General features: G+C 51.4%; 1 protein-coding gene across 9 annotated transcripts in view; it reads right to left on the bottom strand.

The window, feature by feature from the left end:
* Nucleotides 1-18,031, bottom strand: part of ACOXL (acyl-CoA oxidase like) — a 359,669-nt gene that overhangs the window by 52,080 nt on the left and 289,558 nt on the right. For 8 of the 9 annotated variants that reach the window (XM_044772863.2, XM_070511749.1, XM_070511748.1 and 5 more), the window contains one exon: nt 10,108-10,178. The exons of the other annotated variant lie outside the window; for it this stretch is intronic. In XM_044772863.2, the coding sequence (XP_044628798.1) occupies nt 10,108-10,178 (71 nt within the window). The remainder of the gene's footprint in view (nt 1-10,107; nt 10,179-18,031) is intronic. 9 annotated transcript variants of the gene reach the window in all.

Raw genomic sequence — 18,031 nt, 5'->3', positions numbered from 1 at the left:
CTCTGCATCTTATTTAAACCTTGTCTCAGCTAACTTTCTGTGAGGCTGCTCCATCAGAGGAAGGGGGGTACACTGCAGCCTCTGTTGACAACCAAGTAGGGGAAGTGCTCCTCATTACTGCTGGGGACACGAAAGTTCTGGTTCCCCACCAGACCTGCATTTATATCACCTTGGCTGGGAGAAGAAGAGTTCCTCATTTCCACTCTCCGCGTGGCTGCCACTGACATCACTGGCAGGGAGGCGGGGCAGGTGGTGGCTTCATCACCACTGGGTGGTGGTGAAAGTCTAAACTTCCATTTGGCCTTCTCCAACACCACCTAGCAGGAATGGGGAGAGGAAAGGAAGAAGTCCACACTCCCCAAGTGATCCCAATGACACTGTTATCAGGTGGGGTTGGGGGAGGCCTCCTACTGCCAAGTGGAGATGAAGACCCCAACTCCCTTCCAGGCCTCTTCTGACAGTCCCAGGGGTGGGGTTGCATTGCCTCCTTACAGGCTAGTGAACATGAAAATCTGTGCTTCTCACATGGCCTTTTGGGGCATGGATGAAGGTGGGGCACAGATTTTTCTGCGGTGTCTGGCTGGATTAGAGTGATTATTGTCTTAAAGTTTGTTGTCTTGCCAGGCTGGCCCTTTCCTGGTCCTTTGGCTTTTGGCTAGAATAGGCTTTTTTTGGGGGGGGGGGAGGGTCTGCTCTTGTTAGCCCTTGTCAGGTTGCCAGCTTCTTCAGCTCCAAATCTGGGATATGTGAGGCATAGAGAAAACCCAGGGAACTCCCACCGTGTCATTTTTCAGGTCCTAAGGTCCCTAGCTTGTCTGCTTTCAGTTTTCTTGTGCTTGTTTTATACATGACGCTCAGTGTTTTTAGTTGAACTAAGCCAAAAGAATGGGGCTGAGTATGTCGTCTCCATCCTCCTGGAGGCACAAGTCTGTATTCTTGTACATACATAGTTGGGTTTGGTTTTTCACCCAATCTGAGAGCCTTTCACTTTTCATAGTAGGTTAATCTTGTTGATATAACTGGTCTTAATCCTTACATTTAATGTTATGTTTCCTGTGAAAGTACTTTCAAAAAATAACATATTACTCAAGTGATTATCAATAGGCTATTCCTAGTTGCCCATCAGGCAAGGATTTCGAGAACACGTCCAGTCCCCTCATCCCCGTCCTGTCCTTTTTTTCACAGTCCTCGAAGAGACAAAGGTGGCAAGATTTTCCTGAAGGTGAAAACATTCCAACAGGAGAAGCTGAGAAGAAGCAGCAATTGGCCGTCTGGGGCCTTCATGCCGGCCATTTTCCTGGCACTTATTCCAAAACTAAGCTCCTCCCTCTTTCGCATTCTTATCTCTTGAGAGCTGCCTGTGCCAGGCAGCTTGCAGGGTCCTAGGAGAGGGAGCGGGTACATCTAAGCAATCTTTTTCTTTTTCGCCATCTCAGAGTTGACATCCATAGGGGGTTTGTGTGTGTGTTTCGTGGACTTGTGAACATTGTAAAATTAACCAAAAAGAGAGAGGCTAAAGTTTAGTAAGGGCAAGAGGAAGAGTGGGCAGGTGCAGGGAACAGAAAGCTTCAAGTCTCATCACCTTTCCAGTGTTCAATCAGGGCCCCAATGTGGTTGGCTGCAGGTGGGGGAGCTGTGTCAGTGTGAGTGCTGAGCTCTGCCGCTTTCGTCAGCCCCAGGCCGCGTGACTCCCCGCATAGCTTCAGTGCTAACTCCCCTTCACTGTGTGCTGTGAAATCTGCTATCCTGCCAGCCACTTGGTAATTCTGTTAATGTCTGGTAGCCTGGATTCATATCGCTGAAACTTCCTGATGGAATTTCTCCATATTTTGGGTAAATCACTCAAGAAAAGTCTCCTGGGCACTTCAACATCTTGACCTCTTTATTTAAATGGTGAAATGAAAAGTTTGGGCCAGGCCCTGTTCTCTCCTCCTGTTAACTTTAGTCCCCTAGGGCTAAACTTTGCTCTCATTTTCCCACAAATGGCTTTCACCAAATCCTTCTAATTTTCTTATTTGTCTCAAGCGATTTCCTCTCCTGCCCTCCGCCCTGTCCTCTAGAACAGCCTGAAATGAAATCTGCCCCCCTGAGGCTGTGCACAGAGGAAACGGAGGGTAGAGTGCTCAGGGAGGGACAACCTCCACACGTCCACACGTCCTGTGCCAGACTGGCAGGGCCAGGAGCCCCCAGAGGGTTACATTCTCCATTCCAGGGGAAGCCCACTGCTTTTCTGAACACTGGGATTTCTGCTTTCCAGCTGGTTCTCCACTTAGATATTTATTTAGATGCTTCACAAAGAAGTGTCAAGGCACAGAGCAGGTGTACTGTTCTCACATGCTGCTGCCATCCATCTGTGCGACCATATGCTCCTCTTACGTGACCAGCCACGTGTAATGCATGCACCTGATGACATCTGGCTGGAAAGACACTGGTCCATTTCCCCTGATAGGAGAGCTTTGTGAAGATGGGTGAAATGCAGACTCTCAGATAGCAGAGAAGGTCCTTTTCTTACAGGACAAGAATTCTTCTGCCCTTCTCTTCCTAATCCCCTAGCACCCATCTCTCTATCCCTGGCCCCTGGCCGTGGAGACCATGCTCTCAGAACAAGCCTGGAGCAGCTATTGGCAGATGACGGTTTCTGTTGCGTTCCCTCTCAGAGACACCCGACTCTGAAACAAACCTTTGGAAGTCAGGGAAGTCTTCCAAGCCAAAGGAAGGAATGTTGAATGCTGTAATTTCAAGATAGCCATAGCACATTGGGGAAACACACACAGCACAACAAGAATGGAAGCTTCTGGATGCTTCTCCCCTGGAGAGACAGCTGTGTGGGCCCCCTACTTTGGCAGCCAGTTCTCAAGGCATGCATCAGTGCACCTGAAACACTCTATAAATGGAAAACTCAGAACACAACTTCTCACGTTGACCCCACCAGCAAGCACAGTGGAACCCACACAGTTGGTTAAATTTAATTTCCTGCAGAGACACAGAGACTTAGCTCAAATGACACCTCCTCTGGCAAGTCTTCTCTAAACCCATGTTAAGTTGGGCACCCACGCTGAGGGCTCTGTTAGCAACCCAAACTTTCTCCCTCACAGTGCTTGGCCCACAGCAATGTGCCTGCTTATTGGGCTGCAATGAAGTGCCTGTCTCACCCAGTAGTCAGCAAGCCACCTGAGGAGGACCAGGTCTCAGTGATATTAGCACCCCAGCGTCTAGCACAGTGCCTGGCACAAAATAGGCATGGCTAAGTGTATGTGAAGAGGGATTGTGGCAGGCATGTGCAGAGGGTCACCGAAATAAGCCTTCCGTTGACTTATCGCGGAGCCTGAAAGTCTATCATTAGGCATTTATTCCTTTAAGATAGAAAGTTAGTCCTATGCACTAAAGATCACTTTCCAAAATTAAAGCTTCACTAGGGCGGATAGTTGTCACTGAGATTGGGGGGCTTGGTTTCAGAGGAGCCCTGTAGAAGGGCCTTGGCACTGGCTGGGAACTTGTGATGCAATACCAGGAATGAAAGAGGGAGGCATTCCCGGGTCTCAATGGCACAGAAATACAGGAATGAGAGAAAATCATTTATTGCTGGAAGACTAGGCCTGGAAGTTGATTTCTATGTCACTAGTAGCTCTTTTCTCTTATTAAATATGAAAAAAATAGAAACATATTTTTCAAGTGAGCCAGGCACTAGAAGAGAACATTCCTGGCACATAATTGGCACTCAGTGACATTTGTGGAACAGCTTATCTGAGGAACACTGTCAGTCACACGCTCCCTTCTTTCCACGTGGTTCTAGCTTGCAAAGAGCAGAGAAGGTGGCAGGAAAAGAACAGGGTATATGGGCTGGATTTCAACTCCGCAGACCCCTGTCACCCTTCATGATCTATGCTAATGGAATTCAAAGAGGGACTGACGCTAGTCACCCTGGACTGAGTCTGGAAATGCAGTCAAGCCCCAAATGAGAAACCTTTTCTTCTGTGTAGGAGGCTCAATCCCATGACCAGCCCCAGATGACTGAGTGATGGCTGTAGGCACATGTGGTGCCCACACAGGATGCTTGCTCCTGCCTGTTGCTCAGGGGCCCAGGACACTCTCAAAGGCAAGGGGCCACAAAGGGGTCCGCGGGTATGAAAGGGCCACCTGCAGAAAGGACGTCATGGTCCTCCTGCGCTTGACAGGAGGTGCTTATCATTAACTCTTGGCTGCTAGGCTTGGTGCTCAAACCAGCTACCACCTACAGAAGCTGAGAAAAGGAAGAAAAAGCAGTTAGAATGCAGGAAAGAGGGAAAAACCCCACCCCGCCCACTTGACAGGCTCAAACTGCTGCTGCCAGCCACCGGTAAGGCAGGGACAGTCCCTTGCAAATGCCCTGCTTAGACGGGCTTGCTGTGGCGAGCACCCCGTCAGAGCTGAAGGAGCTGAAGCCTTCTCCAAAGCACAAAGCAGACAGAGATCCTGCGAGGATGTGCAGGATGGAGCACGTGGAGGGGCGCAGGCGGGTGTGGCAGAAAGAACCTTTGTGACAATGCCAATTTCAGGAAGCCTAGATAAGCAGCTTGCTGGGGTGTCTCTACACTTTCTGGGGGCAGGTGAATCAGCTGAGTGCTCATGTGGAAAATGCCCTTTCTCCTCCACACACAGCCATTCCCGCGCTCAGGGAAAGTCACTTTTTTCTCACGAAAACTCTCAATCCTCACAGCCCAGGATTCTGTCAGGCTAGGAGAAAATGCCCTGTTTCTGGGAAGAAGTTGTATTTTGTAAACTTGGAAGACTGAAGGGTTGGGGCATGTTGTTCACGGGGGAACTTTTGGTTTCAAGAAGGACTCGAGTGTGTCCAATTTCCTAGAACATCATTAGACAGAGAAAGGGCCGGATCTGGCCAGACCACAGTGGCAAGAAGACGTGTGGGAGGCAGGCTTGGTGGGCTTCCTGACAGAAGAGCCCAGTTTCCCCTGTGCATTTTGGGGCAGCATTAATACATGGGGGCTTGTACGAAATGCTAAGGAAGCTTCCAGCAGCGCTCCAGCCCTGTGCATCTCCCGTAGGTGGAGCCCCGCCCTGGGGAGTTGTCTCTGCAGATTTTCTACACCTGGGCCTCAGCACCTGGCAACTGTGCCCACCAATGCTGATGGGCCCCTGCACATGCCGGCTGGGCAGACAGCAGATACTAAAACTGCCCTGCTGTGTCTTCAGACCGAGGGACCATCTGCCTCGCCACAGATAGTCTGCCCCCTCTGCCAGCACTTCACATGGGCCGGAGCATCATTGCTGCTGCTGGGGTGACTGTCTGAAAGTTGGGGAACAGAGACTTAAGACGGTGCTATTTATTTTCATGCAGGCAGCTCAGCTCTTGCTACCGTTTTCTGCGGTAGATGTGGAATAACATCGGACCCCACCTACAGAAAGGCCTGCCTTGAACTTCACAGGCTGCCTCTAGCCAGAGCCCTTAGGTAGAGTGGCCGAGCCGGGCCTGTGCTGGGGGTTGCAGAGTGGGGAACATTCTGGGCACTCATTCAGCATCACAGGAGTGGGGAAGCCCTGCTCTGGGTCAACCCTTGCTCTACTGTCTTGCTCCAGTTATAACAGATCAGTCAAAGCTCCTTTGGCAGCTCTTTCCCCTGACCTGGGGAGCAGCCTTTACCAGGAACGGCCACTTTCCTCTGAACATCCTCCTTGCTTTTCCAAGGGAGGCAGGGAGGCCCAGCAGGGCCTGGCCCCAGTTTTCATGCCAGTGAGGATCCTTGCTGGGTCTGCTGTCTCACACCCAAATTGGAAATGGCTGCTGCCAGGTGTGTACGAAACTCCCTGGAGAACAGAATGAGGAAGTGTGATCATTTGTATTTGATTTAGAAAATGACGGTCCAAATGCAGATTGGCACCACGAGGCCTGTCTTCCTGCCAAGTTCCATCACTGAAAAGAGGGCACAAGTTTTAAGAGGAGACAATCCCGAGGGATTGGATGCAGGGAGCATGTGGACCAAGAGCTGAGAGCAAAGCCTGAAAGTCAAAGTAGAGCCATCTGATTGAGCGAGGGATTTTAGACTTGATTCAAAAATCAGCTAACCGCATGCCCTGGCTTGCCTGGGACACTCGTGGTTTATGCCTGTCACGCAAGCTTAATTTTTAATGGTGCCCCCTTCCACTCTCAAAAAAGCCCAGGTTTGGATGATAAGTCTGTGATCACCCTACTCCAAAGGAAAGAGTTATGGCTGGAAGCTAATCCAGAGAGAGACATGTAGGGCGTGGGGCTCTGAGCGGGTCAATTTGGCTGAGCTGGAAGGAGAGAGACAGGCAGTAGAGGGCCAGCTTGGTTCCTTCTCAAAGCATGTTCAGAATCACAGTCTTGTCGGCAATGTCCAGGCATAGATTCACGGAGTGCGGATGCTGGAAGGGTCTTTGGAGTAATCTAATTCACTTCCTCTTTTACCAGAAGTGGATCCTGGGCTAAAAGAGATAAAAGTGATCTGCCCAAGGTCACACCTGGTTCCTGGCAGAGTGGGGACCAGACTCGCCCCTGGGGGATCAAGCCTGGGACGGAGGGAAAAGGATGACTCTGAAAGATGCTGCAAAGGAGCAACCGGTGCACTGCATCTAGCATGGCAGCCCCGGGCAGGGGAGGGTCACAGACTGTCCTGGGTGCTGAGGCTGAGGCATGAGCACGGAGCTGGGTGAGGTTCAGACCTGCTGAGCACACTTGGGAGCGGGCTGGAGCTTAGGTCCGGAGTGGGAGGTGGAGCTGAGGGATAAACAGGCTCTCCAGGGTAGTGACCGTGATAGCAAGGGACCGAAGAGATTCATTGGCCAGTAGAACTAAGAAGGAGCGAAGAAACAGGTAAGTATGGAGAGGAAAAGCGAATGGGGTCAAATAAGTAATTCAGAGAATCTACATCTTTTCTGTGGTTCAAACTGTAGTGCAATCTCGCTGCGAGGCAAGCCCTAGCAACAGCTGTCTTAGCCCTCCGCGTCTCCTTCCTGGCCTCTTCACCTGGCTGCGGTGGTGGGAAAATCATAGCTCAGGAACAGCCTCGATCTCTACTCGGTAGATGGGAAAACTGAGTGTCGGAGAAGCCAGCTCCCTCCTGGCTTATGGTTCTCTCGGCAAACGGGGTGTGATTAACAAGAAGCCACGAGAGCGATTCCACTGCCAGCCACAACACATACAGCACAGCTTGTGGTTTCAGCACATCTTACCTCCCATGTGGCCCTGGTGTGGCGGAGGGGCGAGGTGGTAGATTTTTCTGTGAATCTACTTATCCGTGTGGAGACCCCAGGAAGAAGCCCAGCCTAACGGTGCAGAGACCCCGGCTTTCTGGTCCCCGTTCTACTGCCTGCTAACTAGCAGTGTGACGGCAGAGAGCTGCTGCTCTTCCTCTCCCCGGCTCTTCTTGGTTGTCAGATGAAGGCTCTGGCCTCTGCTGTCCCCACAGCCCTGCACTCTGGGTCTGTGTCTCCAGGGGTATCTGACGTTGGCTCAGCTGTGTGTTCATCTCTCGCCTCTTCTCTGCAGTTCACGTGGAGAGCACCCTCACAGATCTGAATGACATATTTGTCCTCAAGCCTCCATTATCTCTGACAACACAGGGAGGCAACAGGATGCAGGTGAAATGTCATTTTACAGCATGATATTTGGTCCAGATCTGCAGTTTTTGCCTGAGACAACTTTTCACCCAGGGAGGTCGAGTTAAAGATTTAAGTTTGTGGCAGATAATCTGCAAAGGACTAGCTCACCCAAGTAAACACATACCGGACTGCAGGCAAACTGTGATCAAGATGACCTCCTGTCACCCTGAGCAAGTTCTCCCACAGCTACATAAGATCTACAAAAATCCCACACACCATTGTCACACTCACACAGTGCTCTCTGATATGTGACATTAAAAAACCTCAGTCTCCTGAAAACAAATCATAAAATAGTTTCAGTATATATGAACAGAGCACACTTTTTGTTCAGTGAAACTTCTTTGATGATGCCTGTTCAAATGCCTGCAAACACTGAGAAAACACCCACAGACAGCGTCCCCAGTTGCCACAGTCACAGAGTCTGCAGAAACCAACAGGGAAGACACAAAATATTGAATGTCCCTGAGATCATGCACATTTCAGGACACCTCAGGCCATGTTAACCTTCCTCTCCCACCCCCAACTGTTAGTTTCTTTCTTTCTTTCTTTTTTTTTGAGGAAGATTAGCTCTGAGCTAACTGCTGCCAATCCTCCTCTTTTTGCTGAGGAAGACTGGCTCTGAGCTAACATCCACTCCCATCTTCCTCTACTTTATACGTGGGAAGCCTACCACAGCACAGCTTTTGCCAAGCGGTGTCATGTCTGCACCTGGGATCCGAACCGGCGAACCCCGGGCCGCCGAGAAGCAGAACGTGCACACTTAACTGCTGCGCCACTGGCCCGGCCGCCTGTTAGCTTCTAACCAAAAGTTTCAGAGATGCCAGCTGGAGGCAGAATGAGAGTCTGCAGGAAAGTGGGAAACTGAGAGAAGGATGCTTTCGGTGGCATCTCTTTCTACCCTCTTGCTATAGACATGATGTGGCATCCCAAGGCAGGCAGGCCACGGGGACAGCTGGAAGCTGCACTGGAGTTCTGGTTTCCTGATGCTGGGCTCCGTGGTCTGCCCCAGCTCCCCACACTGCTTCTGAGACACCCACATAACTCCCACGTGGGGCTCACTAGTGGTACCAAGCAGCACACAGGCAGGTGTTCAGCACACAGCAGCACAGTGGAGAGGGGAAAATGGGGCAGAGATGGACAGTGGGAGAAGAAGAAGAGAGAAGCAAGAAGGAGTGATGGTAGGAAAAAATGCTAGACAGAAGAATGGGAAGAAAGGGCCGAAGGCCTGTGTCCCCAGCAACTTGAAGAGTCACTAGGGGTAAAGAGATGAGTGTCTTGGTCCCAAAAGCTGCTTCAAGGCCACAGAAATACAGCCGGTATATGAAAGGAAAGGTCCTTGGGGAATGGACCTCAGGGTGGGGAACTGAGAGCTAAATGTGGAAAACTTCAAAATACCGGGAAAAGCTTATGTGCCTGAATTTATGCCATTCGAAGTTGATGTATTACACCCAGGACTCTCGTGGACCAGGTCTTCCAGACGAACCAATATTTGTTATCAGTACTTCTTTATTACAAAATTAACATCACTGAAAACTTAGAAAAAAAAGACAGACCAAAAATATCACATCTTAGGCAAATGAGTTGAAAATCCCTTATAGTTACACCCTATTTTTTCCACCCATTTCTAAAGTCAGAGGACACCTGGTATGGTGTTTAGGTAAAAAAATGCAATTCCTAGTACAGGCGGTTTCCTGATGGTACAGGAATTGAAATGACATCACGGAAATGCGTATGCCTCAAGGTCAGTCTAAATACAGATTCTAGGTGAAAACACGAGTGTTAGTCACTGGTGGAAAAGTGTGTGTGGATGTTTGCGATTTGTTGTTATCTTCTGTCTTCTGCCTTCAAAGACAAAGTTTTAATTAAATGCATGCAGGCTGCTGGCCAGGTTTCCCCCACCTTTGGCTCACCTAGAGGCACAAAGTTAACCTAGGTTACACCACACCTGTGCTCCTTTGTCATTCGGCAGCAAATAAAACAATTGATACCAAGAAGAAAAGAAGTTTGTCTTCCACTCAAAGGCAAGGAATCTATGACATAAGACGCCCATTCCAGCGGTTAACACGAATAGCCTAATTTGTGTAGCCTTCCCCACAGCCACGAAGGTGAGGATGCAGCAGACAAGAGCATACGGAATCCTTTGTCTTAATTAAAAAGTACGGTGAGAGCCAGGGAATTTGGCCAAGCCTCATAAATCTCCTAAAAGAATCAAGACTCTGTCAGATAAGCTTAAATAGAAGCAACTGGGCCCTCTGGAGAATTACACAGATTCCCCGCTAGCAGGTGACACCCACTCTCCTGTCACCGTGCTCGCTCTGTGGGTTCTCATTAACCAGCAACCTTCCTACCCACCGACGACAAGTTTATCCCCACGGAGCACAAAATTCAGAGATGATAAATACACTCCTGCTTGTAAAAATGAACCTCTCCTCAGGGCAATAAAAATGCTGTGAGCCTTTAAGGAAGGCAGTACCTTGTCAGAGAACCTACCTTCATTAACAAGGCCTGGTCCTCTTGGTCGGGACAGCGCCTCACTGCCAGCGAGAACTGCTCTAAAGTAACTGAAAAGGAAGAAATAGAAAGGGTGAGCGGCCTCCCTCTGGACCCTGAGCAGCCCTGGTGTGGAGGAGAGCACTGTGGTTAGATCAGAAACAGGTGGCGTGCTATCCATCTTTTCCTGGTGATATGTGCAAGGGGACAAAGCCTGCCCCCAGGAGGGCAGGGCCAGCACACGGTGACTTCTCCACCACTCTGAGCTGGGGTGATTGCAGCAGAGCACACGGCCACTACCATCAGCAAAGCTGCATCCTAAACCCCAGGGAGGTTCTGGGTTCAGCCACCATGTGGCCGTCCTGTCCCTGAGACCACACTGTGTGCCAGTTTCCTGTGACCTCCATCGAGAGGAGTCGCCTGCCTTTGTAAATCTGGCAGTGCTAAATTTTCTATCATCGCAGTCTTCCATCATGATTCCTATGGCTTTTAGTCTTCTCTTTGGATGAATGACACGGTCCTGAGTGTTGACTCAGGCCGACTCCACAAACTCCCCAAAATATTTCAAGTCGTGTTTCCCCAACCATCCTTCTCCAAAAGCATGGCGGAGAGAAACCCAAGAAGGTTCGCAAAAAACAGTTAACGATCCACTTTAGCTGGCCATGAAAGCTCCAGGAATATTTATCTAGACCATTTACACTAATTACATGCCCCTTCTCTATATTGGTGGCCCAGCTCTCATCAAAAGCTCCCTCGTGTGAGCACCCCTTTTTATTTTGGTCTAAATAAGCCCCAAACCACAGACCGCCTGCTCTGCACACTGTTTTAACTGTATGTTTCACTCTGGAAAACGCTCCCATGAGTCCCTGCCGCCCTCAGATTTAAACCCTCTTCTTTCGACAGGCATTAAAGCTTTAACTCAGTTAACCCGTCTAGGGGAGCCCCTTATTGCCAGACTCAAAGCTGCGTTCACTCTTTACCTGTCATAACCCGTCACTGCCGATCCTGGGAACCGTCCTCCCTCTTGCCTTTGAGCAGCACAAAGCTCACCCCTCGACCAGAACCCCGCAGGTCCGCCCCAAGCACTCACAGCCATTGCCGCCCCGGGTCCAGCGCCCCCACCCACCATCCCCCGGCACAGGACCCGCCAAGGCAGGCAGAGCTCCACCAGACTCCAGACTGAAGGACCGTCTGACTCCATTGTCCTGACCCCAGTGACATATCTGGATGTCAACGCAGACAGACATTACAAATGCAGACATTTTACGGAGAATTAATCAGCCAAATGAATTTTCATCAAGTAAGCATGGTCTGGGTCACTTTTTTTGTGGTTTTCAGTGTTACTTATAAAATATAATTCCTTAGACAGTTTTAACCAATGACTGAATTACTCTGTGCTGTCTTAACTGTTGTCAGGTATATCTTGCACTGATTATTTCTTCCGAGTCTAAATTTTTGCTCTTATCCAGTCAAAATGTGCTCAGCATCATTAGAGGGGTCGGTGTTGGCAGCTTTACACTATGTGTTCATCCAGTTATCAACTGGCTAAAGCCTGTAATAATTACACAGAATCTTAAATGTTTTTAAAAAATAAAAATTGTTAAAAGCGCTAAGAATTGAAGCATGATACTTTGCCCATAAAAGGGGTTCAGTAGAAACTCATAGCACAAGGTAAGAGCCCGAGCTATGCTGACTTTATACAAATGCGTTTGCTCTCCCCCATTCCGAACACACCAGCCCGCGAAAGACCCCGGAAGCAACCACCCCCTCTCGCCGGACACTGCCATTAGCTTTATTTTGGATTTTTGCTGTGACGTAATTTGCTGTGACAAAATATTGAACTCTGACTGTTGTCTGAGGATGAGTAAAGAATAATCTACAAATACAGGGGCTTGGTTTTCTTTAGATGATCTTCCAGGAGGTGGCGATTTTCTTTGGTTTATGCTGTGACTGGGACCTTACGTGGCAGAGGCCATGGAAATCTGAGCGCTTGCTACTTCTCTCCTTTGAGGGCTACCAGACTCTTGCCTTCACCTGTCCCCTCTGCCCTCTCTGTGCTGGCCCACAGCCACACCTGCAGCTGCCCCTGACTGGACTCTGCTGTGACATTTTTAGTGGTTCACAAGATGTGGCACCCTGCTGGGGCAGCTGTTACCTTGTCAACTTCCACGCCTAGCCAGCCCCTTGCTGAACTTTCCCATTTCTGCGGTCCTGCCATCCACCAGCCACCAGGCCCAAATCTTTGACTCCTCCCTCACATCAGCAAGCAAGCCTGCTGACTCTTCTTGCACAATGTCTCCAAATGCACCCCTTTCCCACGGCACAGGAGCCACTCTGACTCCTGCACAACCCCCTGACTCGGTCCCCAACCTTGATACTCAGCCCTCCTCTCCCGTCACTTCACCCACTGCAGCCACCATTGGAAACCTGGCACTGCCAGAGTTCCCCAGGCTTCCCCTCACCTCCCCAGTCTTAGCCCCTCTTCACTGGTGCCAACCACTCTCTCTGATGGCTCCTCACTGTCACTAACCCATGGCTTGGTCCTCAGCCCACGTGATCCCCTCCCATCTGCTCAAATCTACCTCTCTCCTGGACCCAAGTGGCGGAGCGGTCACCAGCACAGGCCTTGAAATCTGCACTCTGCCACTACCAGCCACACGTCTATGGACAAGTCACATGCTCTCCCTGAGCCTCAGTTTCCTCATCAGTCACATGTGGGGAGTGGTGCCCACCTCGTGGAGTTAGTGTGAGGACCCAGGCAGAGGCCAGATGCCAGCAAACAGTGCCTGGCACGGAGTCGACACTCCATCCTGTGCCGAGAAGGAAGCTCTCTCTAACCTTTCTCCATCACACTGATTTCTTCCCTCGATGTCTCGGTGTGACGCATCACACATGGGGTTTTCGTTTCAAATCCTCCTTTGGTTTAAGGTGCATATGCAGCCCTGGTCTCGGGAGTGACACTGTGGAGTCTGTGGCCCCAGCAGACAGCCTGTGTCTTAGCCTGAACTTAGCTCTATGCACGTCGTTTCCAACATGCCCAAAGTCACAACCAGTTTTGCGGAACTGGGCTGAAGTGCATTTGCGGGAATACGGGGCCACACAGATGCAGTTTTCCCTCGGCTGGCTGGCTGAGTATAACAGGGCGAGCACCTCTCCACCTTTTCCACACCAACAACAAAAGCCAACCTTGACAACCGGGGCCCCAACAGAAGCAGGGCACGCGGAATTCTGGGATGTTTCCCCACGCCTACAATGTCAGGGCGACGAGCGCGCTGATGCCAACAGTGGGTCAGCTCTCACCTCACCCACTCTGATGTCTACCCCTGAATCCCGAAGGAGGAAAGGGAGGCCATGCACACCGTCCGGCAGCCGCTCTCGCCAGGCCTGCGTGGCCACCTTGCTGCGTTGCCTTATTCACTGACAGCTCGTGGTGAGCAGCCACAAGGTTGACATTTCACTCCCCTCCCCCTCCTCCCATTGCGACTGAAATAGGAAAAAAAAACTCAAAATGAAAGCCTCTGTGGTATCTACTTTCCTCTACCTTTGTTGCTGATTCAAGGGGCTCCTGCCTCATGAGAAGAGGAGCCGCAAACAGGACCGACGGCAGGCAGGGTTCAGTGGGCCGCGCCGCCTTGAGAGACTCTGCAGAACTCGTTGTCTTGATTCCACGTTGCCTGCTTTAGCTGCTCGGAAGGGTCCCAATGTCATTCATTTTGGCGGCGGATGCCAAGGCTTCCACCTGCCTGAGGATGGCCTAGCTGTCCTTGGTTCAACCTTTCCACCTTGTGTGACAAAAATATCAGCCTGACACTAGTGGGAGAACAACAGATTTTTAGATAACAAGTAGCTTTGAGGGTGGGGAGGGGAGGGAGGAGGAAGCATAGAAAAAATGACCTGATTGAAGTAAAAAAAAAAAAATGGTAGTTTGGGAGAAAAAAATTACAGGCCAGTATGAAAGACATACGTCTCCCCTTTTGAACATGTGCTGCTGTGGGCCAGGGCATAAATTCTGCTCAACAGCCTCACCCCCTGCAGCCAGTTCTGAAAGGCAGACAGGACTTTGCAATATGGAGATCCCTAAAATGCAGGGAAATGGTTGTACCTAGAAGAGCTTTCATTATGACATGTCCATGCAAATAAGGGGGCAAAAGTAAGACAAACCAAATGCACAAGAGCCTCCGACCTATTTTTCTCTTTGAAATACGGCTGGCAACGTTGGGGAACTATCATTAAGTTAGCAGGCACAGCTGACCTTGATGTAGGTCCTAGGCGGCTGTGTTGCTCAGAAATCCTGTCTTAGAAAGTTCTTCCAGCGTCTCTCTCAATTCCTGAGACAGGGCCCTGGGAAATAAGGGTCGGTCCCAGGCGCCAAACCTTAAAGAGTCCAGCTCTGGTATTCCTCTGGCTGCAGCCATCCCCACGGGGTCACGGGGGAGTGCCCACCGGAGCCCACACTCCACTTCTCCAGGTAGCCGGGATCCTGGGTTTCCTAGCCCAGGCAGCTCGAGCCTCTTGCCTGGGAATGCACTCCTCCTGGTGTGCGTACCTCTAGACCCACGGCGTGGCCAAGGGGCAGCTGCTGGCAGGGGTGTAGACAGACCTTGGGTGTCTAGCCTGGAGGATGCACACGTGGGATGGAGCTGGGGGTTGGGACAGTGGATGAGGAGGCAGGATGCTTCTCCCCAAGCTGCAGAGTTCACGAAACTTGCAGGAGCCCGAGAATTCTAAATTCGAACCTGGCCTTCTGGATGAATGAAGCTACACTTGCCAACCCTTCTGTGGCACCAGGGGCAGCGGGACCCACACCTCTGCCCAGTCCTGCCTCTCCCTGGGGCCTCGAGGGTCAGGCTCACCTGGTACCCACGCCCAAGTCTCCCGACCAGTGGCCCTCTGCTTATTCTGTGGCACAAGGTGGAACATGGTGGTGGCTGTCCCTCAGCTCTCTCCTGTCACCTGTGTGTGACAGTGGTGCTCTCAGCTTATTTTGCAGAACTGTCTGTCACTCCGGGCTTCTGAAGTCCCCCACCCACCTCTTCTTCTCAACATAACAGGGAAATGTTGAAAGAGCGGGTGAGAGAGCAAGAAAAGGCTTCGCCTTTGCAGAAAGAACTCTAGCTTTGTTTTCAGAATCAACACACAGGGCAAACAGGGACTTTTCACTTCTTGGCAACTAGCAGTTGTGGCAGCTCCAGCCTCCTGCCCATTGAGACGTGGTGAAAGGGTGTGGGGCTGGCCCTCGGGGGCCCTCTAGGCCAGGCAAGGGCCGTGGCTCCCTGCCCGCTCTGCGCCCCCCACCCCCCCACCCCAGCCGGCTCTGTTGTGGCTGCTGGCCCAGCAGTGCCTGCCCGCTCCTCGCTCCAGCTCCCAAGATCCGCTCCAGAGAGCACGCAGGGCACAGAAGGAGCAACTCCCCCTTCTCCATGAGCACGTCTGGGAGCGTGACAGGAGCTCAAAGGGTGCCTCTTCTCTGGAACCAAGTCTCAGCACATTTTCGTCCTGAGTACTGGGACCACAGCACCTCTTAAGGGACAGCCTCCTCCAGGTTGGGGATGGGACCTCTGCTTCTCCAATGCAAATACTCCTTTCGGCTCCCAGTGCTACTGCCTCTTTGCGGATCTTTGTCCTCTTGCTTGCTGGCCACACTCATGTGCTTTGGTCTCTACCCTCCACCCATCACCACCTGGGTCTCTTTCTCCAATGTATCATGGGCCCTGGGGCCAAGAAGATTTCCTTCAAGGGAGCCTGGGTGTGAGGGTCACTCTCCAGCTCAGTCCCTTCATCGGCTTCCCATCGTCTGTCCAGCAAAGCCCAAGCTCTGTAACGCAGCGTTCAGCACACCCATTGCCCTCCGCAGCCCACCTTTCCAGTCTCCGTCTCTCAATATTGTTTCCCGGCCTCTCCCCCGAACTCTGCCCTTCTGATAGAACAGGGGCCTTGGCATTCCCTGAACAAGCCCTTCTCTGGGTCACCTTCACCTTTGTCCACGCTGTAGCCTCCTCCCAGAAGGCGCTGCCACATTTCCAACTTTGGGATCCCATTCGTACTTCAAGACCCAGTACCGAGGGACATTCTATGAGACTGTTTCGGAGTCCTGTGATGTCTGCAGGCTCCTTGTACCTCTCACAGGCTCATCACCTTCCCCTTGGGTTCACATCTCATTCCCTCTACTACATTGAAAAGTGTCATTTATAACCCTCGCCCAAAGTCTTGCAAATCAGAGGTCCTAAAGACTTTGTCAGCAAATAAACTAACAAGTCTTTTTTCCCCCACTCCTTTGAAATCTGCAAGAACTCTGCCCACAGAGGAGGAAAGTGTGGACTCGCAGAGACTGCACTTCTCTAGGCAGGCAAAATGCCAGTTTGGCCAGGCCCTAAGATGGGAGCAGTGATGGGGTCTCGTTGACATCTTGGAAGGCTTGATCCTAGTCTGAGCCATGGGAGCGAGATGTGGATAGCTGGCGGCCAAGTTCTACATTTGGGCAGTTCCGGCAGGGAGCGGGGGAGGGCTGTGAAGGGCCAAACCCTGTCTGCAGCATCAGGGCCCCGGGAGGGAGTGGCTTCCCTCCGTCCAAGCACGCAGCCTTGCAGGTCCGTCTGATCTTTCTTCTCTGGGTTCTTTCCTACGAAGCTGGTCATGAAGGAGAGCCATCTGTGGTCTTTGGCTCAGGCACAAAGTCACAAGAGGGAGCACGCTCGTCACCGACTTGCCGGGGTAGAGACCTTTCACCCTGGGGCAAACGTGGCCATTCACTCAGGGAGAGAGGAGGGCGCAGCTCATGTAGACTCCGCTCTCTGGAACCCACGGTCTTCCCATGTGCAGGCAGGCTGCCCACCCTCAGATGGATGGAGCACTTCCTCACTCAATGTGGCCCTGTCTCACTATGGTCAAGGGCTGCTTCCTGGGTCTGCTCTGCACAAAGAGGCAGGGAGAGAGATGTCCATTGGAGGTGGCCACTATCGCCCTATCTTCTCCCTGGCAGAGAGCCTTCCCCATGGGACTGCCCACCCACCGCAGATCCCCTCGTACCTGCCTGGAAAGACCTGTGACAGTGACACTCAGCTGGAGGTCACCTCCCACCCCCCACCAATCCATCAAGAGAACAGGAGTCCACCAACTTTGGAAAACCAATTGCTGTGGAATCTAGATAGAGCACTTAAATCATGAGGCTAATGGACAGGACGGCTGTGAGCAACGGCCTGGGACATGGCATCAACTCCCATGTTCCACTTTGGGGAGATGCATCTCTCAATTTGACATGGTACTCTTTCCCAGGACTTGGAGATCTCTGTGTCCCTCAGGCCTCTCTGCCATTCCCCTGTCATGGCATCTCACTTACAGGCCCCAGGTTCCCCACAAGTCACATGTCCAAGCTGAATCTGATGCTGTCTGCTCATCTCTACCTTGGTGCCAGAACCCTCCCTTGTCACTCTCCATGTTTCCTCCTACCTCACCCTTCACATCCCATCACTTTCAAGGTCTTGTAGATTCCTTCCCATAACATCTCCAGAACCCTCTCCTCTGTTCCAGTCCTGCCGCCATCTCTTCTCAGTTTGTATCCTCATTGCTCCCTCCTGGACAGGCTCACCTGGCCTCCCTGGTCCCAATTCCCCTCCACATCATAGCTGCAGAAATCTCCCTACAGCCCCAATCTGGTCCTGCCTCCCCCTACTCTAAATCTTTCCAGGACCCCTACTGACTGGAGCTTGGCAGTGAAAGTTCCCAGACTCGGCTCACACAGGCCTTGTGGGACCCTGACTCTCACTGTCCATGTTTGCCCTGCACTCCGGACACACCAAACCACAAGCGCTTTCCCAAACCATCCATGCATTCCATGCCTCCTATTTTGCTTTTCCTTTGGCTTGTAATGCCCGTTCCACCTTTTCAATACAGGTAAATCCAACCAATCCTTCAAAAGGCAAGGTCT

The sequence above is a fragment of the Equus asinus genome, chromosome 6, assembly GCF_041296235.1.
Source record: "Equus asinus isolate D_3611 breed Donkey chromosome 6, EquAss-T2T_v2, whole genome shotgun sequence".
NCBI lineage: Eukaryota > Metazoa > Chordata > Mammalia > Perissodactyla > Equidae > Equus > Equus asinus.
Note: the sequence above shows the minus strand (reverse complement) of the source record. Positions and strands in the feature narration are given on the sequence as shown.